This window comes from Zingiber officinale, chromosome 9A (genome assembly GCF_018446385.1).
Source record: "Zingiber officinale cultivar Zhangliang chromosome 9A, Zo_v1.1, whole genome shotgun sequence".
NCBI classification, from domain to species: domain Eukaryota; kingdom Viridiplantae; phylum Streptophyta; class Magnoliopsida; order Zingiberales; family Zingiberaceae; genus Zingiber; species Zingiber officinale.
Genome location: NC_056002.1, coordinates 14,948,566 through 14,974,909, shown reverse-complemented (window position 1 = coordinate 14,974,909; position 26,344 = coordinate 14,948,566). Strand labels below are relative to the sequence as shown.

The window sequence follows — 26,344 nt, the reverse complement described above, 5'->3', positions numbered from 1 at the left end:
GATTATAGCCCTATGTTCAAATATCAAAAAATAATTATTTTATTAATATGCATATATTTTTTTGTCTATATCTTTATTTGATAACAAGAAATATTTTTTTAATATTTTCTTTGAGCACTCTCTAAATTTTTGTCGGGATTCAATCACTGTATTTGCATTCAAAATGCAGTGTTAGCTATTTTAGTTGCATTCAAAATAAATTTTAGTTGCATTTTTTTACTTCTTCTTTACATTATTTTTATAATATTTATTTTAGTTAAAAATATATAATCAATAGAGATAATATTTTACAATAATATAACGCAACCCAACTTGAATAAAAAGTTATTATATTATATATTTTAATTTAGTTTTAAAAAATTTGAGAAATAATTTTGTATTATTTTATATAAATTATGACATAAATCCTAGGGGAGTAGAAAATAAATCCGATCATCCATTTCGAGTCAATCCGAAAAAAATCAAGTTCAAATTGGATATTTTCAAATTCGGATCGGGTCAGGTTTGAATTGATCGAGTTGATCAAAACATAAGATTTAGTGGATTTTTTTAGATTAAATTAAATTTTATTTTAAAAATTAAGATGATTTTTTTTATATTAATATCAATGTGGTAGGATAACGATGGAATATTAAAATAAAAATAAAAATTATTGAAAGAATAGTTTAAAAAAAATTGTTTTGAATCGAATTTTGGATTATTCAAGTCAGATAAAAATTTAAGAGTTTCAGATTGAATTTAAATTCGAATCGAGTTTGGATGGAGTTTAAAAAAAATTCAATCCGACTCAGTCGAATCGGATTCATACGAATTAACACTCCTAATAAATCCCTAATAAAAAAGAAACTTCATTATGTAATAATGTTAAAACATTAATTATATATTTCTTTTTATTCTTTTAAAAAAATGAAATTCAAACAATTTTTATTTTAAATTGGTATTTATTCGAACCCCTCCTCGGCAAACCATTTGGCTACTGTTTGCGATCTTCTCCATAGCCGTGCTGCTCGCCGTCGCTGTCGCCGTTGTCACTGAGTTTGGAGGCGCCGCCGCCGCCGCCGCCGCAGCTGACAGATCTCGGAGTTGCCCATCTCGAGAGTGGTGGGAAGCGCCTCCACTTTAACTGCTACTTCCCTGCCGGCGGCCTGAGGTCGCAGCCCCGCCCTAGAGGGTTTCCAACCTGCGGAAAGAGCTTGCTATCACCTGTTCGACGCCGGTTTGCATCCCCCTCCCTCTCCTTGAGATATTTTGCCGATTTGCTTGGCTTCGGCGATATTCCGGAGCGAAGAAAGAAAGGAACGTCGGGGTCGAGATGCGGTCTCAGATAGGAAGAATCAAGGGGTCCGAGCAACGGTGGAGACAAGAAAAGACTCTTGCTTTTTGGGAATAATAGTGGTTATAAACCCTAAACCTAACCTGGCAGCTCTGGTGTCCCCTCTCCTCGTGTGTCAAATGGAGATTGATACCAACTTCTCCACACTGCTTCAGAGCCTAAAGGTCGACGACCCATGGATCCCTCCCAAGACATGGGAATCGATCCCGTCCGAGAGCGGCGTGGTTCGATGCTCTGACGCCTGCGGCGAATATTGTGACCCGAGAAATGGATCTACGTTGATTTCCGTAAGCCCATACTCGCTGATTATGATTCCCTTGCTTAATTTTTTCAATTCGTTCATTCTCTGTCAATCCAGCTTTTACTCTAATTTTGTCCTGCTGTTTTCTCTCATATTCTGTAATATTTCGGATATTCGACGGGTTGATGGCATAGCAAGCTTGTTTTCTCGAATATATATATATTTTTCATTTAGATGTCCTGAACAATAAATAAGCCGCCGAGGACTTTGATTGTGAATCTCTCTCTGGAAGAGGTATTTAACGGTTCAGAATATAAATGTTTAGATAGGTCTGTCTAATTGATAGGATAGGCTAATCCAGTCAACTTGATCTGTGACTATGACTAGTGCTTATAGTTGTGTTGATGAATGTTAAATGCTTAACTTGGGCAGCTAAAACTAATATTAAGCATAGAAATGTGGAAGCTTCAGGGTGTTTTGTGAATGAAAAGGAAAGATTGTATTTTAAAGTTTAAATTCAGACCTGCCATGCATATTCATGTTTTTGATTTTATAGTTTAGTTTCTATATCCCTCTCAAGTTTAAAGAAGCCTCTATGAAGTAATTTTATTTTATTCTCCTTTGAAATTATTATTTGAATTTGCATTTCAAAATTTATTTTGCCATCAATGATGATACTGCGCCATATTGCTTTGTTTTAGTGTACAACTTTCTTAAAACATTTATTTTTTTATCCGCTATACTCTTTGTGCAGGAAGCTAAGTTGGTTCACTTAGTTTTGAATGCATTGATAGGTGTAAAGACATCGATAATGGAAATTGATAAGATATCAGAGATATTTTCTTCTTATCCAGCTGACAGAACTTCTCACAGAGTTCCTACTTTATGGTGTCGATCATTAAGCACTAGTGCTTTGGGGAAGATGCTTAAATGTGTTAGCCAAGCAGGTTTAGTTGTATACTTGCTCCAGAAGTTTGTTGACTTCTTTATGTGTCCAAGCCGTGATATAAAAGCAGTTTTGCAAAAAGGATGCAGGAGTAACAGCCAAGAAGATATCAAATTTCCAGATCCCAAATTGTCAGCGAATGAGGAAGTTAACACTACTGGAGGAATATGGACATACCCGCCTTATAGTTTGGTTAACCAGGCATTTGCTGTAGCTGTCAAAAAAATTATTCAAGGATACTTTGGTTCCTTGAATACTTTGCAGGCATCAGTTAGACTGAGGCGCTCAGGAATGGGTCAACAGAAATCTTCTATTCTTCCTGATTCTTCCTGTGGTCTCTCAAGATTTTCTCACTCTGGAATTACTATCTTAGAGGTCTTTCTACACACCAATGAATTGAGAACACAAATTGAAACCCTTGGAAACATCTGCTTTCCTAGGTTTGCTAATCTTGCATTATCTAGAGAGGCTTTGACAAGTGAAACCAACTTAGAGTTTAATAATTTCCCAAGAGGAGTGGATTTACTCTCATATTTGTATGTTCAACTCCGTGTAAGTCTATTAAAACTGTCTCAGTTTCTTCTGCTAGCCATTTTGCAATTTCTGAATATGTTCTTGTTTATCTTATCTGTTGTTAATTAATCAACATCCAGTTCAATCTATTATGATTTTTATAGCAAAGGGACTTTGTCTGTTCCTAAAGATCAAGAGTCACCAAGTATATTGCCTTTCTCTGTCATGTACTTGCAATCTACCAGTTCTATAATCAACTATAACTTGTTTTATTGGCCGCAATTTTCTAGTTGAATTGCTAGATAAAGTTTCATGGATGGCATATTAAGAAAATAATTTCAGACAGTATTTGCTAGTCAACTTAATAAGGTAGTATGTTAATTGTTTGTAAAACTAATCTAAGTTTAAATAATATAATTAATTGTCTAGGCTGACAAAAGGTTCTCTTTGTCATTGCAAAAGGATGCTGATCCAGTTCATCAGCCACTTCTCAAGCTTCTCTTTGTCCGTGCATGTGAACCCTACTGTAATTTCATCAAACAATGGATATTTCGTGCAAACATAGATGATCCTTACAAAGAGTTTCTTTTGCACAAATCATTGGAGTCGTATGGGACAAGTGAATCTGTTAATGACTATTTTATGTCAGAGATAAAGGTACTTCCTATTCCCCTCTGTTCTCCTATCCCTTATCTGCCTCAGCTCTATAGCCCCATTTAAATATTTTTCTTGGATATACATCGGTCAAATCTTTCATACCAACATTTGCTTTCTGCAATTATTATCTGATTTTTTTACTCATTTGTAATGTAGGAACAAGTTGAAATCTTGGTCCCTTGCTTTCTTAACGATATTCACGGTCCCCTTATCCGAGCTGGATTACAGCTTCAAGTTCTTGTCAAATTTCTGAGCTTATTTGATCTTGTTGTTGGAGAAAGACCTAATACCCATTACAATTTGGTCAATATCAAGGAGATTCTTCCTTGTTGGTCTGGCATGCCAACTGATTCAGTATTCCTTTCAAATTCATTAACATTCTGCAAACAGAGAATTGATGCCTTGATTTACCAGAGGCAAAATATTTATCAAATGATGCTTGAAAAACTTGTCATTTTTTTCTCAAAGTTTGATATTCGATACCGGAGCATGGATCACATGGTAAGAGTCATTTAAATACTTAATTGGCTATGCAAACTTATCATGTGTAGGTATTTCCTAGTTTATTTTTCTCTACTTTTTGCATTCATCTTGTGTATTCTCATTTAATACTCTTGGAGGTTTTGTTACATTCATATGTGCTGTGATCAAAGCAAATCCTGAAATGCATGAGACTTGAAATATGTAGTCCTGTAAATTTGGGAGCTCAACCAACTTCTACATGCAAATACTATTTTTGAAGATAACCAACTGAAATGTAGACATGAAAAATTAGTAATTTGAATTGTAAATGATCAGCAATTTTGTTACTATACTTCGACATGGATTCTCACCCATGCTAAGTGATTTGACTCAAGCCTGGGACATGGCATGGATTCACATTGCAAGTAATCCAATATTTTATGAACATGCTAAATTTGTTGTTGTTGTCTCTTGCTTCATTCAAGATGTTATTATGTCTAAGTAAATTAACACACAATACTTCTCTTTCAAAGAATAGGTTTGCTGATAATTTTGCTAAGACATTGTAACTCAATCATGTTTTTGTGTGACAACAATACATTATCGATATTTATCCCCCAGTTTGAGTGGGAAATATTCGAATGTTTAGTTCCACATCATTATCTGACATTATATTTTGGGCTTGAGATTTATATAGACCTAGTTGTAATCTCTTTATGGTTGTGATAATAAATGTTAAGTTCCAGCCCCATCCTTGTCCAAGGAACTAAGATACTACTTATTTATACGTTTTTAACTTTCACTTAGATATTTACAAGTATCACTACCTTGCATATATTTAAAATAATTTCTGGTGCAGGTTATGACATCTGGTAATGCCTCTAACATGTTTGGTGAAAGAAGTCCTCGCATCCCTATGCTTTTTCTTCCAAATGGAAGCTTCATCTTCTCTACAAGTTCTGATGAATTAGAAGCTACCAAAATGTAAGGACTTCTTCAGTCTGATTTGCATCAACATCTTTAAAATTTCCTTACTCTAATGAGCAAATACATGTTTCAATGACTTTTGAGTGTAGCTTCCAGTGTTTATCATAAAAATTGACATCCTATCACCAGTTATTTTCTGGTTTCAGAGATAGAAGTCAAAAGAATACTGATGCATCTTATACATCTGATGACTCTTCACATGCTCTGGAACCTTTATTGAATGCAGAGACTTCATCTTCTTATAGTTCTGAAGAAGAAATTGAATCTGAGAGTTCTCTCGTTCCACATAGTGATGCATCACTGGCAGATTATTTTCTATTTTCAAATTCATTTTCAAGTCATGAGAAAAAAAATCTCCTCCAAAACTCCATTACAGCTGGAAGGCTCTGCTCCTCTCAGGTTTATTATGATAATAGTGTCAAACGTCAGGGCCCTGAGACTCCTCCAACTGTTTCTTGTAAGGATGAAAACATGAGTGAAAGTTCAGTCTTCAATTTTGGTGGCGATGAAAAATCAAGCACAACTCCTGTGCCTATGGATGGACACAATTCAGATCAGTGCTGGCTTCCAACTAGTTCTTATGATATGCTGAACAGCAGTGGTTTAAAAGAACCATGTATAGCCAAGAACTTTATACCGATGTCAAATGGGAAAACACATGCACTGGAGAATACAGAATTAAATTATGATAAAGTTGTCCCCCCTTTCTCAAGTGTAGGTATTCTTAAAGGATCTGAATTCATGAGTGCCATAAATCAACCTCACTCTTTGGATATCTTTACATCATTGAATAGCAGTGACCACTATGATCTTAGTGCCAATCCCAATTCAACAAAATTGCCATGCTTTAACAATATTGAAAAATCAAGGGATACAATTAACAATAAAAGATATTCACACTTTCCATATTTTGACTTCGCAAAGATGGTTGATCCTTGTTATTATTTCGGAAGTATGATACCCATCCCTGATCATCAGTTGCAAAATGAATCTTCTCGGCTTGTCAATTTTGATTCCTCTAATGGCAAAGGTAGAACTATTGATGACTATAATCAACACAGAATTGAAGAACAATCACATTCTTATCCAACTTGTTCATCACGCGCATCAAGGGAGGCACACCCCACATCTCACAATATCGCTGCAAACGTATTTGGGGGTGCAACCTGGGTGGGTTCATTAAAATACTCCCGTGATGATATTAACATTTGCACTGAAGACAAATCATACAATTTATCAACAATTTCTGAGATGCCTCTTGATGTCATAATTGACAAATGCATAGCACAAGAAACTTTACTTCAGTATCCTTGTGCCCCCTTTTAAGTTTCAATATTCACTTTATATGAAATACAAGTGTGGTGTTAATATTCTTCTTACAAGGACAGTACTTAACTCTTCTGTGTGGAACTCTTTTGTTTTTCTCTGTTTCACATGTTTTTAGAATTGCTCTTTGTACTAGCTGATTTATGCATTTCATCGTCATGCTTTACCATGAGAATCTTTCTCTGTCATGATGTATTTGTGTTAGCTGCTTCATGGTAAAGTTGAATGTTCTAGTATATCTTAGATCTATCTTTCTCCAGCACCTTATATTTTCATTATAAACTATGTTATCATATGCTACAATCCTGGATTGTCTTTTGACTCGTTTTTTTAAGAAAGAAAATTTATAGCAACAAGTCTGTGCTTGTTTAGGAATTTTATTACATTCTTTTTTGCCTTGTGATGTGTATCTGATATGCTTGTTTATTGGTCAGAGTTGCTCATTGGTTATTTTGAGGAATTAATGTTATAGTTCTTAAAATAAAATGGGTGGAGTACTTTGTCTGTGTTGTTTTAACCTTTAATATACAATGCTCTGGACCTTTGAAATATCCATTTAATCTGCAAAAAAGGTACTCTTGATGGAAGCATTGTGTGCTGTGGTTCCAACTCGTTGCCACTATGCTTTCTTACCCGGAGCTAAAACTTATCAACTTGTGATAATATAGATAAATTATGTAGTATGACTCATCTTTAAACTCCGTTTACATAATGATAATGATCACAATTCTAACCATAGGGTAGATGAGCACTTAATACGTAGCAGCACAAAGATGCAGGCATAATTCTTTCATGGACACACTAGCTGATCCTCGTGTCAGATTCATGAGAATAAGTTTGTGTGAGAAATTTTCTTGAGGATTTTCTAGCAATTTTCTATAAATTAATCTGAATATTTTTTATTGCCTTGTGCAAATGCTGTGATTTACTTATGATTGCTTAGAATATGCTAAAGCATATACTCTCTGCATGTGTTTGCATTGGTGCTTTATGCTCTTCTTTCATTTGCTTTTTTCACCCAGCCTAGTGTCGTTTCTACCGAGTCATTACAAAATTTGGCATATTAGTTCTTAACGACACTAGATATCAGTATGTCAGCAATTTCACTATTAAGTTGCTTGAGGAAGGTTTTGACCTGCATGAACATTTATTGGCTTTGAGGCGCTACCATTTCATGGAAATGGCAGATTGGGCAGACACATTTGTTATCTCTGTTTGTAAACAGGTACTTTATTGTAGTCTAACCTTTTTGTTAACGTTGAAAACAATTGAGAAAGCATTCATGTTCATATCCTTAAGTATATGCATCTCTTTATGTCTTGTTCATATAGTTGTTAGTAAGATTATGGTGTTCTGCACAGAAATGGTCTGTTATTGATCCAGAGAAGAAATTAGCAGAGATTCAAGGCCTCCTTGAGCTGGCATTGCAAAGATCTTCATGTGAGATTGATAAATATAAAGAGAGGTTATATGTGTACATGAACCAACAAAGCAATGCTACCCTGTCAACTTCGTCAGCAGGTATGCATTCTTCTGGTGCCTACAGTTGCCAGTGAAAATTCATTTTCAGAACTACTTATAATTTTGTGTATGTGCTGAAGTTTCGCAGTCCAATTTGCAGGTGTGGATGTTTTTGATTTCATGCTGTTAGGTTATAGAGTTGACTGGCCCATCAAAATCATTGTGACACCTGCTGCTCTTCAGATATATGCTGAGATTTTTCGTCATCTTTTTCAAGTGAAGCTTGCTACTTCTTCCTTGGCTGGAGTTTGGTACCATTTAAAGGTATTATTTTGTAATGAAATCTCTAGTCATAGATTTGACAAGCTATTGCTTAATGAACAAAACTATTTGGAAAAAAGAATAGTTCATACACTTTGACTTGAATATGGAGAGGAATGGATGAAACCTAGCTTAGAAGGGAGGAGAAGATAGGATGAGGGGGAAGAGGGTAGAATGGATACAAGGAAACTGACATCGTGAAGGGATTTAGTATTAGACTTATTGTCTTCCTTCCTATAACATCAAATTTTACTTTATGTTTAGGGATGGTACTGCATATGTTTTGTAATATTTGGTGATTTATTAAGTAGTCATGGTTATCAGTTTGATTCTTGTAACCGAAGGATGATGTAAAGAAAACTGGCAAAACATGACGCAATCTATAATTTTATTAGTCTTTTGATCTCTGCACTTGATAAATTCTGTGGCACGTGGCCCACTTCTACCACCTATTTGTTTCTGTCATTCTTTATGGCAGATGGTAATATGATGAATTGACTCGTATCTTGATTGGTCGATTTATCATTAAACAGGCACTGATGCATTCAATATTACATGGCCATGATTCAAAGTACCAAGAAGCAGATCTAAACATCTTGATGAAATTAAGGTACTAAATACTATTGCCTCTTCATGCACATGTAAGAAAAGATTACTAAATGCCCATTTTCCTCCTTTTTCCAATAATTTTAATGTTTAAATGAAACTCAAATATATCCTAGATTCAAAGGTAGCAATCAACATAGCCATCTTTAGATGGTTAATATTTACTTATCTTTCATATCACAAAGATTCTCTTGGTTGTTCAGGGCATGTCTTTTACATTTGTTATGTTAGAAACACCGTGCTGTCAACATCCACAAGAACAAGATTTTTTTTGGCATGGTTATAATGTTTGCGTCAGTTTGATGCTGAACAAAGGAGTTTAGGCTAGGATCATACAGGGATGTCCTATATTGCAGATATATCCTCCATGATTATTCCCATCCCTCTGAATTGATTTGTGCTTACATCTAATGTCCCTTTGAGAACTTTCATGAACTTTCACTGATAGCTATGGCTTCATTTTTCATCTGTATTGCTTGACAGCTGGATGTAGAATATAATGGATAATCAAAGTGAAATTTCCAAGTTCCAACTATGTAGTCTTACTGACTAAAAAAATTATAAAATACAAAATTCCTAAAGCAGCACTGCAACCTATTATGGACTATGGCAGGTTTGCTGCTTGAAATTTTGACTCTGGATGATGTTAGTTATACCTATTGCTGTATAATTTATATCTACATGATGTCGGCATTTCTTTTTTTTTTCTTTTATGTATCTCAATGTTTTTTCGTGCTTAAGATATTTGAAACCGGGTCATTTTATTGATCATAAAGTGTGCTATCTCATAAGAAGTTAAAACGTTAACTGTTTCATTGTTTAATCTCACTTTTTTTTTTTCAGGCAACAAATGAGTCACTTTTTGTCTTCTTTGCAACAATATCTGCATTCACAATTATCAAATGTCTCCTGGTGTCGTTTTCAACACTCCCTTAAAAATCAGGTATAGATATCCATAGAATGTAACCTTATAGTCTAAAGAGCTGCCAATACCAAATATTTTCTACAATTGATTCTGGAGAGACAAATTATGCATATTCTTTTCTGCATGTCCAGTGGTTGTGCTTGACATGAATAGTTGAGTGCATGAAGCCTAGAAGCTTGTAACAACTTTATTCCCTCATGCGCTAGTCACTATTCCAAGGGCTTGCAGCCACCCGTGATTTACCTCCTCCGTGTTGACCTGGGACGGGTTGGCGGGGGCGGGGGTGAGTGCAGTCGCCTTTTGCCGACTTATAACAACTTTATTTAATGCAATTGCTTGGCTAGAATGATACTGGAAGTTTGGATTATCTCAGAATGCCAGGGTCATAGTTGGGCCAATATTAATTGCTCTTACAAGCAACATCATTTGTTGCAGTTAATGTGCTAAGCTAATTGTCTTCTGTCTCTTGTACATTTGGGCAGAGCTGTAAATTCCAAATGTCAATTAAAAAGATGGCAGAATTATACTGAAATACCACATGGACATACTCGATTTAAGTCAATTTAATCTGATTATTGTTGTGGCAGAAAACATGTAATGCTAGTAATACTTAATTAGGGTTTACGTTGTGAACAGAGTAATTCCTGAGCTCCTTTGAAGGATTTAAGGCCATTGCATATTCAAATTAGAAAGAAATGCTGAGTGCTAAAGATGGGAAGCAGCTGCAAATTACAGTAACATTGTACGAAAATAAGAGAATTACAGTAGAGAGACACTATGTAGCTAGCTATCTATCCATGGTTGCTTGGATAGTTATCTTATTGTTGTTGATTTTATTTTGATATATATTGTTTGTGCAGGCTAAAGACATGCTGGATTTGGAATCTCTGCACATGTCCTATCTTGCTGAAGCTTTGCACATGTAAGTGAACAACCAGCACAAAAATTGAAGCCAAGACTTCCTGTTCCATTGCAGACTAAATTTCTTCACACACATTTGTCTGAATAAAGTTTGGGACATAGTAAGATGGCTAATTGAATTACCCAAAGATGATCTGGCTATTAGATAAAATTACATTAAGAAAACACAAAAATGGTGTACTTGACTTCCCAATTGCAACACGTATGTAACTGAAAAGATAAATGACATGCATGATGTCACTAGCTAGGTTACTAGGTGATTAATATGCAGTTCATAGGAATTTTTTTATATTATTGCTCCTGAAAAATAAGGGATGCATCAAATCTTGGTAGGTAAATATATTAGCTGGTCAACAGTGATATCATCATAGGTTCCATCCCAACTGGAGGCGGAAATTAGTACTGGTACGAAAATTTTAAACTTGAATCTAGAGCCTTGATTTAACAATGAATCTAATCCCATGTATTTACAAGAACCAGCTTCAGATTTTCTAACAATTTCTCAAACAACATCAGTCTTCTAGACTAAACAACTTAGTTTTCAATTATGACTGATTAGAAAAAAAAATGTGATTGTTTGTCTGACGTCCTTTTAGATTTGTTGTCAATGAAGAAGTGTGTGCATTTACGTTAGTTGATGCTGAACAAGCAGGAGAAAATTAAAGATTAAAATAAATCAAAATGAAAAGAACATTTACCTTTTTCACATATCTTCTTTTTTTGTGTTTGATCCTTTCAAATAACAATTGCTTCAAGAACACTTTCAACCATAGATGGTCTTTTAATCCTATAATCTTATATCTGCTTGGAAGTATGTTTCATTGTAGAAAACCTTCATTTTCTCCTTTCAGATGCTTCTTGTCCAACGATAGCAAGCCGGTAGCTGCTATCATAAAGAATATTTTGCAATGTGTTCTAGACTATGGGCTGTGTCTCACTGGTGGCCAGTTATCTGTGCTAGATGACAGTTCAGAAACACTAGAATTGCAATCTCACATAAACCTTTCTGAGGTAATCACTTCATTTACTTGGAATTGTGTTTTGTTGGTGGATCTCTCTGGTTGGTTTCTACGCTGAACATCTCATGCGTATGATAAATTATAGACTTGATTTAATGGTTTTGATAAAATAAACATCATTATGCCAAAAAGGGTAAATTTTATGCATTTCATAAACTTGTTTTTCATACATTCTCATGTCCTGCTTCAGGCTTTTGCAATCAAGACAGCATTCGAGAAAAATCTTAAGGATCTGTATTTCTTGTATTGCAAGTCGCCAAAACACGTTGACTTCAGCCTTTGTCGTTTTTGGGATCATCTCAACTACAACGAGTACTACTCTAATTTCTTCAACAAAGACATGGGCTACATCTACTTGTGAAACCCAGACACATATTTCAACAGATTGACAAACAAGATGGGAATTATAATGAGCACATCCTAGGTAAGCAATGGCTTCTACAGACACCTATGTTTGCAAATTGCAACATAATGAGATCGTACACCAGAGAAACCTGTTGCTGGATTTGAACAGCATGGTAGCTGTTATTTACATGTCTTTCTCAATGTCGGAAGAGAATTTATTTACTAAATTGGATTGTTGAGCGACCACGCTTGGAATGACGCTAGTGTTTCTTTGTTCCACTTGTTTCATTTCATTCCCACATCATTCACCATTTGTAACCGAGATGGGTGCACAAAAGCTGGTGAAGTATAGTTCTATAGTTCAGTAAAAATTTTCGATAAACTTGTATACAGATGCCTGCTAAATGGAGCAAACTGCAGAGTGGGTTGTGAAACAGTAGAACTTCTTAAGGGCCACTCCATTCCTGTGTTAGTGTTAACGTAATTCTATGCGCAAACGAGTATTGGTGAACATCCACTTTCAATACTTTCTGTATCTTCTTCCACCACTCTGAATGGGTGAGATCATGTATCCAGGTGATGGAATGATTCTTTTCTTATGGTTTCTAAAATTTGAAAACAACAAAAAAAATTGCTTAGATATGTGTTTGTCAGCTCATTTGCGATGTCTATACACACTTTCTGGCTTTTTGTTAAACTAACGTGTTAACTTATTCCACTCGCCTTTCTTTCCAGTGGATGAAACTAATTATCATATATTGCAACTTCTTGGTTTGTTGCTTTGTGGTGTTTCAGTTCTCCAGGTAGAATAAAGCCAACAAAAGTAAACACCAACTGTTCGATTAAGTCCATACGGGTGGATTAGATCCAATTGAGTTGACATGGGTGGATTTAATCTTTACAAGGTTGGACTCATATTTGGTTAACATACACGTAATTAATTGTCATTAAAGTAATTAAATTTAATTAAGTGATCTAATGTTTCAATTATATAAAGAGAGTTTGGATTAAATTAGATATGGATTTAATGTGTAGATTCAATAATTCGGTTCATTAACATTGATGGGTTGTTAATGACACATGAGCTTTTATGGTGGATAGTTTTCATAGGTTGGACAAATATAAAAGAGAAGAGATAAGGTTTATTAGGACATGTTGAATCTTGCTCTCCTCTTTTACCTTCTTCTCCCCCATTTGAGAAGAAACGTGGGGTTCGTCGGTTCAATCATGTGGAAGACATCCATTGCGCTCGCTGGATACTTTGGCGACAAGTAAGAGGTCATAGCAAAGCGATGGATTCAGGTCAACAATTTATGAGCTATTATCTCATTTTTTATTATGCTTTAAAGATTGATAGAAATATGATTCTGTTGTAGATACATCTTTTGGTTTATACATGATGTATTGCAAGTCTAAAAATTTGTATCAGAGCTTAGGATTGGCTTATTATCAGTTTTTAAGGCGTAAGAATAAATTTTCAATGTTTTGGCACAAATATATCAATTTTTGCATTTGATTCCATATGAATGGGCGAAATTAATGTATATTCGTTGAATGTAGCTTGGATAGATTAAGATTTAACCTTTGAATTGAGTTTTTTGCATTATTTGCAAAGAATGAGATTGACGGTGTGATTTTAGGGTAGAAAATCGCGTTCAGAATTGGATGTTTTCTTATATCAATCGATTAGGAAGATTTCCAATCGATTAAGAGTCACGGATTCACGAACAGAAGTTTCTCGAATTGATCAGCTGATCGATTAGTACTTACCAATCGATTGGTGTAAGGCTTGATCGATTTAGATGCTCAAGTTTGCGAACAGAAGGGTTTGAAATCGATCAACTGATTGATTAGTGTTTACTAATCGATCAGCATGAGGAATCAATCGATTCAGACTGTTGATCACGACAAGAATATGAAGGAAAGCTTCTGGATCGATCGGTCGATCAATTGATGTCACCAATCGATCAGTCAATCGATTGAAGGTTGCAAGAATCAAACAGAAAGTTCCTGAATCGATCAATTGATTGATTGAGGCTCACCAACCGATCAGTCAATCGATTAAAGTTCGTAAGAATCGAACAGAGAGTTTCTGGATAGATCGGCTGATTTATTGGGGTTACCAATCGATTGAAAATCGTGAGAAGCCAACAGAGAACTTCTGGATCGATCGACTGATCGATTGGAGTTTGTTGGGTTGTCTACAGAAGGTTTATGAATTGATTGACGAATCGATTGACATCTGTCAATCGATCAGTAGATCGATTGGAATGGATGAACGAGTGAACAGAAGCTTTCTTTACCGATCAGTAGATCGATTCATGTATGTTCAATCGATTGGTTAATCAATTGACACACGTGTGAATCGATTCACATCCATTCTTGATCGATTAAAAGGGTTTCAATCGATTAATATCTAATACCAATTGATTGATAACTGAATTTAGCTCAGTTTACAGCAATTTCTTTCTGGATTCTTCTTCGCTCTTGCTACATAGTCAAACCTATATTATCGTCAAAGCGAGAATTATTGGGGAGGCTAGGACTATTAGTGTAGAGGGATGTATATCCATGCTAAGGGTAATTGGCCTAAAGGAAAATCATTCTTATGTCGGATATATGTTTAAGGAAGCTCACAAATTAAGTTAAACTTCTTGATCATGCACATGATGTGTCAGCCCAAAGGAAGGGGCACTATGTGACCGATTGGAAGCATTGTGAGTGATGCTAGAAAACATAAGCTAACTAAAGGAAGCTCATGAATAAAGTATCATGCGCATAATACGTCGGCCCAAAGGAAGGCGAGTTATGTGGCAAATGACGGTAATCCTGAGTTATCTAGAGAGTACCAATAGCAAGTTACAATTTAGTCGAAAGACTTAATGTAATGTTGTACTAGATATCTCTATGTATGCCCATATAGTTGCATGTTTTATTTGTTACATTTTGTTATTGCACAAAATACAGGCCTTATTTGCTAGATTGAGCTATGTTCTTTACTTTTGTTTACGAAGTACTCTCAATATCTGCTAATTTAAACAACATCTCCATGGTTACTGGCACAAACTTTGGACAATGGAAAGAGCATATTATGGTCTTATTGGGTTGCATGGATTTGGACTATGCCTTTAGGCATGATCGCCCTACCCCTTTGACTGATAATTCGACTGCGGGTCAAAAGATGAACTTTGACAAGTTGTAGCGATCTAATCGCATGAGTTTGATGATTATGAGAATGTCAATTTCGGAATCATTAAGGGGTTCGATAACTGAGAAGAAGGATGCTAAAACCTTAAGGAATTAGCAAACCTATTCGCCTCAAACGAAAAGGTTGAGACCACTACACTTCTCATGAAGTTAGTGTCTATGCGGTACACAAGGGAAGAGTAACATTAGGGAGTACATCATGGAGATGTCTAACTTGGTTATAAGGCTTAAGACACTAAAGTTAGATATGTCTGAAAGTGTCCTTATGAACATCATCTTAATCTATCTGCCTACATAGTTTACTTTTTTTAAGATTAGTTATAATACTCAAAAGGAGAAATGGACATTAAATGAGCTCATAGCTCAGTGTGTACAAGAAGAAGAGAGATTGAGAGGTGACACATCTCAAAGTGCTCACTATGTATCCTCATCTCAGTATTCGAACAAGAAAAGGAAGAAGGGTAATGGTAAGAGTAAGGGTAAACAATTTGCAGTGACTGGGGCTTCAGGACATAAAGTGCAAAAGCAACAAGCGTGAGACCCAACTTGTTTTTTTTTTATAAAAAGAAAGGTCATCTGAAGAATGATTGCCCTACATACGCCAACTAGCGTGCCAAGAAAGGTATACTTCTAAACTTGGTTAGTTCAGAAGTAAACCTAGCTACTGTACCTAATAATGTTGGTGTAATATTCCTTAGGTCAAGGTTGACCTGGTTGACTAAGCTTGAGTTGGCTCAAGCTTGAGTCTTGATGTTTGGGTTTTAATGTTTGACAATACATGGAAACTGACAGGTCGTGGAGATTGCAGGTGCAATCGTCCATGTGGGAAGTCCTGGTGAGTGAAGCCAGACAGATGAAAATCCTAGTGAGTGAAGCTAGGTGAAAGTCCCAGTAAGTGAAGTCGGGTAGTTGAGAAGTCCTAGTGAGTGAAGCTAGGTGAAAGTCCCGATGAGTAAAGCCGGGCAGTTGGGAAAGTCCTGGTGAGTGAAGCCAGGCAGATAGAAGTCCTAGTGAGTGAAGTCAGGCAAGTGAAAGTCCTGATGAGTGAAGTCAGGCAGGGGAAAGTCCCGATGAGTGAAGTCGGGCAATGGAAAGACCTGGTGAGTGAAGCCAGGCACGAGGAAATCCAGATGGGTCAAGGGTGACCGGACATCTGGTAGAAGGAAGTCCAAGTGGGTCATGGAGGACCGGACACTTGGCACGAGATGATAAGTCCAAGTGGGTCAAGGTTGACCGAACACTTGGCACAAGGAGAAAGTCTAGATGGGTCAAAAGTTGACCGAACTCTTAGCGGTCGTAAGTCCAATAGGGAGTTGGCATGGAACTAGGAAGTTCGGACGTAGTGAGCTTCCGAAGGCCATAACTTTTGACTCGGATATCGGAATGAGGTGATCTCAGATGCGAAACGAAGCTAATTTCAAGCTCTATCCAGTTTTATTCTTTCCAATTGATTGGCCAATCGATTGGGGGGTTCAATTGATTGGTCAATCGATTGGGTGACGCGAATTCGTGTAGAAATGGGCTGAATCGATTGGGTATTCAATTGAAACTTCCCCAATCGATCAGTCAATCGATTGGGAGAGTTTCTGAGCGAACAGTAAGCTTCTGAATCGATCAGTTGATCGATTGAAACCTCCAATCGATCGGCCAATCGATTGGAGCGCTGGAAATTGCTCGAGAAGCCTTGAATCGATCGGCTAATCGATTCAAGGCGATTCCAGAGAGCAAGAGACGCTCTGGATCGATCGGTCGATCGATCCAAAGCCTCCCCAATCGATTGGGAGCAATCCAATTGATTGGGATTCAACCGTTGGCGTAAATATAGACGTTGGCGAGTATTTTCTTCGATACAGCTTCCATCTCTTCTTTACGGCAATCACAGCAAAGCTCCACAGCGATCCTTTCTTCCTCACCGTCAGTTCTTGAAGGTTCTTGGAGGCACATCCAAGTCAAGAGGCGAGTTACAACAAGAAGAAGAAGAAGCTAGGGGTTTATTGTAATCTTGTAAGATTTACTTGTATTTTACTTCTTTCTTTCTTATTATTGTATTGTGAGCTTGTAAGGATTCTCTGCCTTCGGTAGTTACCGTAAAGGAGTGTTTTCATAGTGGAGGGCGCGTGAGTGTGTGGATCCTTGGATTAGTTACCTCTTCTTGAGGTGGATACTAAGTAAATCCTTAGTGTTAGCATTGTAGTTTTTGTTTCTTGTATTATCCGCTGCACATCATCATCAAGGAGCAAGCAACGACAAGCACGAAGAGCGCGATGAGCTATTCACCCCCTAGCTACATTTCGACCCTAACAAATAACACTTGGTGGATAGATACTGGTGTAACTACTCACATAAGTGTAACTATGTAGGGTTGCCTCACGAGCCGAATAACAATTAATGCTGAAAGATTCATCTATACCGGAATGGGCAAGAAAGCAAAAGTAGAGGCAATAGGTGTCTTTAGAGTTTGTTTGGAGAACAATGTACTTTTGAATTTGGAAAATACTTTTGTAGTGTCGTGTTTTAAATGGGAACTTAATTTCTATTTCATATTTAGACAAATCCTGATACACTTGTTCATTTGGAAACGGAAAGTTTAGTATTTTTTGAAATTCTATCTTGTGTGGTACTCGTTCCTTAATTGACAAGTTATATAGATTGGACACTGAAACTCATTCGGATAATTTTGTGATGCATAGTATAGGTGTGAAGCGTGGTGTGACAATTGAAAATTTATCTATGTTGTGACATAGATGTTTAGGGCATATCTCTAGACAACGCCTTGAAAAGTTAATGTCACTAGGAATTCTCAATTCCCGTGATATGTTATATTTTGGAATCTACATTAAGTGTATCAAGAGGAAAACAACTAACAAAAGTAATAAGGGTTCAAAGCGGAGTAATGGAGTCTTAGAGCTTATATATACAGATATATGTGGATCATTCCCTAAGACTTTTTGGAATGGTCAATCATACTTTATAAGTTTTATAGATGATTATTCTCGATACTGATACTTGTACCTTATTCATGAGAAATCGCAATCCCTAGACATGTTCAAAACCTTCAAAGCCGAAGTTGAAAATAAACTTAGTTAGAATATTAAGGCCGTAAGATCAGACCGTGGTGGTGAATACTAAGTAAATTTGCGGATTATCTTGCTGCGTGCGGTATCGTGGCGCAATACACAATGCCTAAGACACCTCAATAGAATGGTGTAGAAGAGTGACGAAATCGAACCCTCAAGGACATTGTGAGAAGTATGATTGCAATTTCTTCTCTACCAGAGTCCTTGTGGGGTGAAGCACTCAAAACTGTAGTTTACCTACTTAACAGAGTTCCTAGAAAGGCAGTAACAAAAACCTCATACGAGTTGTAGACAGGTAGAGCACCTAGTCTTAGGCATCTACATGTCTGGGGTTGTCCAGCTGAAGTTAGGCCCTATAGGCCTAACGAAAGGAAATTGGACTCAAGAATTATTAGTTGTCATTTTGTAGGATACTCTGAAAACTCAAGAGGTTTCAAGTTCTATAATCCATTGAGTAGATCTTTTTTCGAGACGGGTAATGCCAAATTCATTGAGGATGGTTGAAGTGATAAAGTTAGGAAAATATCATTTGAGGAGAATATTAGTGATCTTGATATGGTGACTACTGATGCAGCTCATAGTGAAATAGTTATCGTTCTATATATGGTTGAAGCTGCACAACTAGAAGGGGCAGTTGACCATGATATTTCCATGTCACCTCTAATTCATTTGGAAGGTGCGTCATCTCAAAAAGAGGTATTCCCTCCTATGGTTGAAAATAACTCCCAACCATCTCAAGATGAAGTGCCACTAAGAAAATCCATTAGAGAGAGGAGATCCACGATGTCTTGTGATTATGTTTATCTCTAAGAGCATGACTTTGACATTGGATTGAAGATGATCTCACATCTTTCCAAAAAGTTAAACAATGCCATCATCCAGAAAAATAGATCAATGTCACGAAGGAAGAGATAAAGTCTATGGCGAACAACGGTGTTTAGGAACTTATAGAATTGCCTGAAGATGTGAAACCTGTTGGTGGTAAATGAATATTTTAGACCAAATAGAATTCACATGGCAATGTCAAAAAGTATAAGGCACGCCTAGTCGCCAAGCGATTCACTCAAAAAGAGAACTTTGATTACAAAGAGACTTTTTCGTCGGTTTCAACGAAAGACTCCCTTAAGATAATCATGGTACTTGAAGCTTATTATTGTTGGTCCGCTGGTGGTCGGCAAGAGAGGGGTGAATTGCCTATCAACAAAAATAACACCCTTCCCATTCTTTCAACTCTAATTAAAAGCAACAATAATAGTAAATTAAATTAACAACTAAAAAGACGAGACACAAGATTTACTTGGTTACAACCTAGGTAGTTGTTAATCTAAGAACAATGAAAAAACTATAAAAGATCTCCTTCGGTGGAGGCGGAGAAACCTCTTATACTCGTTAATTGCTCAGACGGTTGCTAGGAAATGAATACTGGAGTTGATATCTATTTTTTTAAGTCCAGAGGTCTTTTTATAGCCCCTGAAAAATCTTATCTGTAGGTGGAAGGCACCTTCAAAAGGGTTCAAGGTGCCTTCAAGTGGATAAGGTTTTATCCATAAACCAACGACAACAAATGGCTAATGTTGCCTGGTCGAAGACGCCTTCAACGGGTTGAAGGCGCCTTCTATGGTGGGTTGAAGGCGCTTTCAACCCTCTTGAAGGCATCTCCCACTGAAAGGCATAGAGGCGCCTTTAACTCCAATGAAGGCGCCTCCAGCAGCTTCACAACTCCTTTTTGTCTCTTCTGCTGCTCCGTTTGCTTGGGTGATTTCGGCTAACCGGAATAGGACTCACCTGAACCTATTTTCCGGCCTTCTCCTTGAGCATACTTCCTCTCCAGCTTCTCGTCCCTCAGACTGCCGTGCACGTCCTTCACGTCCAGCGGTGTACTCTTCCGCAGCACCTCGTCCCTCAGATGCATCAAGCCCGTCGACTCTCTCCCCATGCCATCATTCTCGCTAGCTGCGTCTTCCGCTCGACTTCATGTGATTTTAAACTCCTGTACACTTAGACACAAAGGTTAAACACCCACATAACCTAGCCTGACTTGGTTGATCATATCAAAACTACTACAGAGTTTCAACAATCTCCCCATTTTTGATGTGATCAAACCCAAATTAAGTTAAGGTAAACCACAAAAAGAAATAGTTTAATTTTTGTAAAAAAAAAATACAAGTACAAATTTTTCTAAGTAAAAAATTTGTAAGTAAGAAAAAAATTTTCTACGTAAAAATATGCAAGTAAAAAAAAATTTCTAAGCAAAACCTTGCATAAAAAATTTTCAAGTAAGAAAAATTTTTCTAAGCAAAAACTTTACAAGTACCCTCCCCATAGATTTGTTCTTCACTTCTCTCATTTTGATCACATTAAAAAAATGAGGTATAAAAATGTCTACGGAAAAAAAATTACAGAAAGATATTAAGGTGTAAGCCCAAAAATTTCAGTCAAAAGAAAACACTTTGAAAAATTTTCTAACTGTTTTAAAAAATATAAGTGATGAAATAATAAAAAATTTCTGATAGAATTTTTGACAAACATTGAAAGCATTAGTTAATTTAAGTGATTAACAGTTAGTTAATTAAATATTCATTTCATTAATTGACTTCCAAGCAGTGATGATACACTAGGTCTTCTTGGTTATTGGAGCAACAATTACTTTCTAGACAAAGTCTCTTAAAGAAATTAGACATTTAATTTTCTCTCTGAAAGATCCAAAGAAAATTCAATCCAAATATGATTTTGAAACCCAATATAGGTTCCTTCCTACTGAGTTAATTAAAAATTTGGGGGGTATATAACTTCTAGGGATTTTTCTAAGTTGACCCCTGTAAAGTCGTAAATACCAGTTTAGCCTATTGATAGGTCTGACATTTGAATGATTATAGGTATTTGTGTATGTAGAATTTTGTTTGAATAATTCTATTTTTTTTAATTTTTTATTTTCTAACTTTTAACTATTAAATAATTCTAATGGGCATGCCTTGACTAATTGTTTTTTCAAATCAGTATTTTTATTTTCTAATTTGCACAAATTTTTAGAAAGCATTTTGATAAATTGGAAAGATTGTTCAGGTGAAAGAGCACGTACCTTACTTACCTCATGAACTGATGCTCCCCCTTCATCGGAGTTTTCCTCTAATGATCACCCCCCTTCATAGATGCTCATTTCTGAACTACTTTTGTCTTCTTCTTGGTGGTTAACCAGTTGAGCTAGTCCGGCGTAAACTTCAATCTCAGACTTGGATGACGATGATTCATCCCATGTGGCCTTCAAATTCTTATGTTTTAGTCTGTTGCCCTTGCCATTTTTCTTCTTCTTTAGTTTGGGGCAGTCATTCTTGATATGTCCTTCTTCGTTGCAGTTGTAGCATCAGACCTTCCTTTTATTCCATTAGTCCCTTTTCGTTTGCGACTTAAATTTATTAGATCGAATAAATTTATTAAATTCCCTTACAAATAGTGCCACTTCATTTGCGTCGATGGATGTTTCAGAGTCTGAATCTGGTTCACCCTTTTGGTTGACTTTTAGTGCTATGTTGTGGGCTATCTTTTCTCCTTTGTTTTGCAAGTCTGCACATCTTGATTTGTGAAGTTCAAAAGTGGAAAAAAGACTTTCTAATGAACTAACTTTGAGGTCTTTAGATATGTAAAATGAATCGACTATAGATGCCCACTCGGGTGTCCTAGGAAATGCGTTTAAAGCATACCTTAATGAATCTCAGTTCGTTACCTTTTCTGAGATTCGTGAGTCCGATGATGACTTCTTTGATTCTCGAGTGCAGATGTGCAACTGTTTCACTTTCTTCCATCCGGAGGTTCGTCAGTTGGTTTCGGAGTAGGTCCCGTCTCACGAGCTTTGCTTCGGAAGTTCCTTCATGCAGCTCTAGGAACTTCTTCCAAAGTTCCTTTGCTGATTCATAATCTCTGATCCGATTTACTTCCTTTGGAGGAAGTATGCTAAGTAGATGGAACTCGGCTCGTCTATTTGCTATGAAATATGCTAGCTTCTTCTTGGTTCATTGGTACTCTTCTTTTTCATTTCCTTGGGAGTCTTTGGGAGCTACGAAATCATATTTAATTATTAATAAAATTTCAAAATCAGTTTTAAAAAATACCTCCATGTGTTTCTTCCATGACGCAAATTCTCCCTCGAACTTTGGTGGGAAGATTGTGTTGGTGCAATCGACCTCCAAGGTTTTAATGTCCGACAAATATGTTTAAGTATATTTAATTGAGCTTAATCATGGGAAGTCCTAGTCGTGGCTAGGTAAGGGTGGGAAGTCAACCGAGTGACTAGTCCTAACTACGGTTAGGCAAGAGAAAGTCCTAGTTGCAGGTTAGGCAAGGGAAACCTCGGTAGATCGTGGAAGCCAGGTGGATTCGATAGGTCTGGAGGACCTGATTCCTTGGTAGCCGAATACCGAGGAAAGGGAAATCTTGGTAGATCATGGAAGTTAGGTGGATTCGATAGGTCTGGGGACCTGATCCCTAGGTAGCTGAATACTGAGTCTTGGTAAGTGAACTCCAAGCAAGGTTGATCGGATGGTTTCCGGTCAACCGTGCGTGGTCGATCGAACCAGCAGATCTCGATAAATCTAAGTTTAGGTTTACCATAGTATTCTGTATTACTATTATTGATGTTAGATAATGTAGTATTGCAAGAAAAGTCTTAGTGGATCAGGCGATCAGACGCTAAGCAAGCAAGGTCCAAATAGGTCTGGATGACCAATGTTTGGCCGGTAAGTTGAGGTATGCAACTGGAGGAATGACAGTGATGCCATGTTCCTGAAAGGAACAACCTAAGGTCGTTGATCCAACTGAAGAAATCAGAAAGGTTTCCAAGTTAAGATCAAAACAGTTGAACTGTCTATTATATTACTCATGCATTAGATATATTATTATTGTACTAATATCTATTTTGTAGGATTATTGTCTAACACTATTTTGCAGGTTCAGCCTAATTGGTCGACCGAACACAATGATTGATCGACCGAACAAGGACAACTTAGAGCAGATATCAGTTCAGACCAAAATAAAGTAGGGTCTAATCAAAACTTGATCATTCGATCAAACCAGAGGATCGGTCGACTAAACCCTGATGACTTAGCACAGTTCAGATCGAGCAAAAGCAAAGAAGAAAGAGCGACTGATCAGTCGACCGATCAGGGATCAGTCGACCGAACAATCATCACTTAATGGCGCATTAATTCTAGATCTCGACGAATAGGGAAGGATCTCTGTTCAATCGACCGAACAAGGAGATCGATCGATCGAACAAGGGTATTGATCGACCGAACACTTTAATGTCATTAATGCCAAAGATCGAATCAGCATCAGATCTCAGCGAAGATGGAAGAGAGCTGGTTCGGTCAACCAAACCTAGGGATCGGTCGACCGAACGTCGATGACTCTTATAAAAGTGAGCTCTAGGTCCGAGGCTGTGCAACGAAAATGAAATCAGATCTGTTCGAAGTTCATCTCGGTGCAAGCTGTTGTTCATGCTACTACTCTTCTATGAATCCATCAAGCAAGCTACTGTACCATCTAAGAAGTACTGATCGAGTTGCATCTTCTATCTAAGTAATCGGTATATTTATTTAACTTGTTATGTACTTAATCTAAAGTAAGATAGTAGGATGTTACTATCTTACTCATTTCATTGTACGATCTGCCTCTCTCCGAGGTTTTCGGAGAAAAGAGTTTTAGTGGATTGCCCAATAGTGTGATCAAGGATCGCGGGCCTTGGAGTAGGAGTCGACCTAGGCTTCGAACCAAGTAACTGAACATGTTCTTTATTTTCCGCTGCACACTTTGATTTAAATATGTAAAAGAAAAGTTTTTTAGAGTGCGATATTCACCCCCCCCCCCCCCTCTATCGCACTCATTCGATCCTACAGATTGTCGGTCCGACCATCATTTCGATTCTTCAATCGACGGTTAGTCCTTCTGAGGTAGTTGGGCTCTGATACCACTTGTTGGTCCACTGGTAGCCGGCAAGAGGGGGGGGTGAATTGTCTATCAATAAAAATAACACCCTTCCCATTCTTTCAACTCTAATTAAAAGCAACAATAATAGTAAAGTAAATTAACAACTAAAAAGACGAGGCACAAGATTTACTTGATTACAACCTAGGTGGTTGTTAATACAAGAACAATGGAAAAAAACTCTAAAAGATCTCCTTCTGTGAAGGCGAAGAAGCCTCTTACACTCATTAATTGTTGAGAAAGTTGCTAGGAAATGAATACCGGAGTTGATATTTATTTCCTAGGTCCAGTGATCTTTTTATAGCCCTTGGAAAATCTTATCCGTGGGTGGAAGGAGCCTTCAAAAGGATTCAAGGCGCCTTCAAGTGGATAAGGTTTTATCCATAAACCAACAAAAACAAACGACTAATGTTGCCTGGTCGAAGGCGCCTTCCCACTGAAAGGCACGAAGGCGTCTTTAACTCCAATGCAAGCGCCCCTAGTAGCTCCGCGACTCTTTTTTGGATCTTCCGCTGCTCCGTTTGCTTAGGTGATTTTGGCCAGCCCGAATATGGCTCACTCGAACCCATTTCGAGCAGACTTCCTCCCTGACTTCTCATCCCTCGGATCACCGTGCACATTCTTCTCGTCCGCTGGTGTACTTTTCCACAACACCTCGTCCCTCGGATGCACCGAGCCCGTCGACTCTCCCCCCAATCCCCATGCCATCCTTCTCGCTAGCTGCGTCTTCCGCTCGACTTCCTGTGCTCTTAAGCTCCTGTACACAGAGGTTAAACACCCATAGAACCTAGCCTGACTCGGTTGATCATCTCAAAACTACCACGAGGTTCCGACAATTATGACCTAGAACTACACCAAATGGACGTTAAGACTACGTTTCCCAATGGAAATATTGAAGAAACTATATACATGATGTAACCAGAGAACTTTGAGTCAGATGACTCAAAGCACCTAGTATGTAAACTAAGAAAGTTCATTTATGGTTTAAAGCAGATATCTCGTTAATGGTACCGGAAGTTTGATTAAGTGGTTTCTTCATATGGTTTCAAGGAGAATCCAGTTGATTAATGTTTGTACATCAAGTTAAGTGGGAGTAAGTCTATTATACTTATTCTTTACGTGGATGATATATTACTTACAAGCAATGATATGAGTCCGCTGCTAGAAATCAAGTCATTTCTATCCGGTGAATTTGAAATGAAGGACCTTGGTGAAACATCTTTTGTCTTAGGGATACAGATTATTCGTGATTGTTCAAGGTATACACTTGGAATATCATAAAAGATCTATATTGAAAAGGTGCTCATTCGGTATGGCATGTAAAGTTGTGCTCCTAGCGACACTCTGGTGGCAGAGGATAATAGACTTAGCTTGCAACAATGTCCACATAATAAACTTGAAATCAAGGAAATGCAGCAATTCCCCTATGCATCCGTAGTATGGAGTTTAATGTATGCTCAGGTATGTACGCGTTCGAATCTTGCGTATATTGTTGGGATGCTGGGTAAATATTTGAGAAACCCTGGACCAGCGCATTGGAAAACAATAAAGAGGGTTATACAATATATGCAAAGAACGAAGGATTACATGCTCACATATCGGAGATCAGGTCATCTGGAGATTGTTTGATACTCAGACTCCAATTTTGCTGGATGCTTAGATAGCAGGAGGTCCACCTCAGGTTATGTCTTCATGTTGGCGGACGAGGCTATATCATGAAAAAGCGTCAAACATACGCTAATAGTCACTTCCACTATGGAGGCAGAGTTTATACCTTGCTATTAAGCTTCTAACCATGGGATATGGATACAAATCCTTATCATAGGGCTATAGATCATTGGAGGCGTTGATAAGCTATTAAGGATCAATTGTGATAACAAAGTTGCAAAATTGTATTTCAAGAATAACTGCAGTTCGTCAAAGTCTAAACACATCAACATAAAGTTTTTGGCGGTTAAAGAAATCCATGTTAGCGGATCCACTCATCAAGAGTTTGCCACCTAAGATGTTTCATCAGCGTG

The 26,344-nt window shown here is 37.2% G+C and overlaps 1 protein-coding gene across 6 annotated transcripts; it reads left to right on the top strand.

Moving 5' to 3' along the window:
- Positions 1 to 971: 971 nt before the first annotated feature.
- LOC122018861 lies at positions 972 to 12,339 on the top strand. 6 transcript variants are annotated; one of them, XR_006121931.1, is made up of 14 exons: positions 972 to 1,620; positions 2,329 to 3,072; positions 3,496 to 3,690; positions 3,847 to 4,191; positions 5,012 to 5,136; positions 5,286 to 6,443; positions 7,549 to 7,690; positions 7,827 to 7,986; positions 8,075 to 8,250; positions 8,781 to 8,857; positions 9,697 to 9,796; positions 10,415 to 10,520; positions 10,639 to 10,700; positions 11,551 to 11,629. XR_006121931.1 is itself a non-coding variant. In XM_042576304.1 (14 exons), the coding sequence occupies exons 1-14, from the start codon at positions 1,453 to 1,455 to the stop codon at positions 12,077 to 12,079; spliced, it is 3,771 nt and encodes a 1,256-aa protein (XP_042432238.1). In that variant the 5' UTR covers positions 972 to 1,452; the 3' UTR covers positions 12,080 to 12,339. The 6 variants fall into 6 exon arrangements, 5 of the variants coding, with proteins under 5 accessions (XP_042432238.1, XP_042432237.1, XP_042432241.1 ...); XM_042576304.1 differs by lacking the exon at positions 10,415 to 10,520 and adding an exon at positions 11,909 to 12,339 and having other exon boundaries at positions 8,087 to 8,250; positions 11,551 to 11,710; XM_042576303.1 differs by lacking the exon at positions 10,415 to 10,520 and adding an exon at positions 11,909 to 12,339 and having other exon boundaries at positions 11,551 to 11,710.
- Positions 12,340 to 26,344: the final 14,005 nt, after the last annotated feature.

Coding starts and splice junctions, on each gene's coding strand:
- LOC122018861 (XM_042576303.1), top strand. CDS start 1,453: ATGGAGATTGATACCAACTTCTCCACACTGCTTCAGAGCCTAAAGGTC. Junction 1,621..2,328: donor ATGGATCTACGTTGATTTCC/GTAAGCCCATAC, acceptor CTCTTTGTGCAG/GAAGCTAAGTTGGTTCACTT. Junction 3,691..3,846: donor ATTTTATGTCAGAGATAAAG/GTACTTCCTATT, acceptor TTTGTAATGTAG/GAACAAGTTGAAATCTTGGT.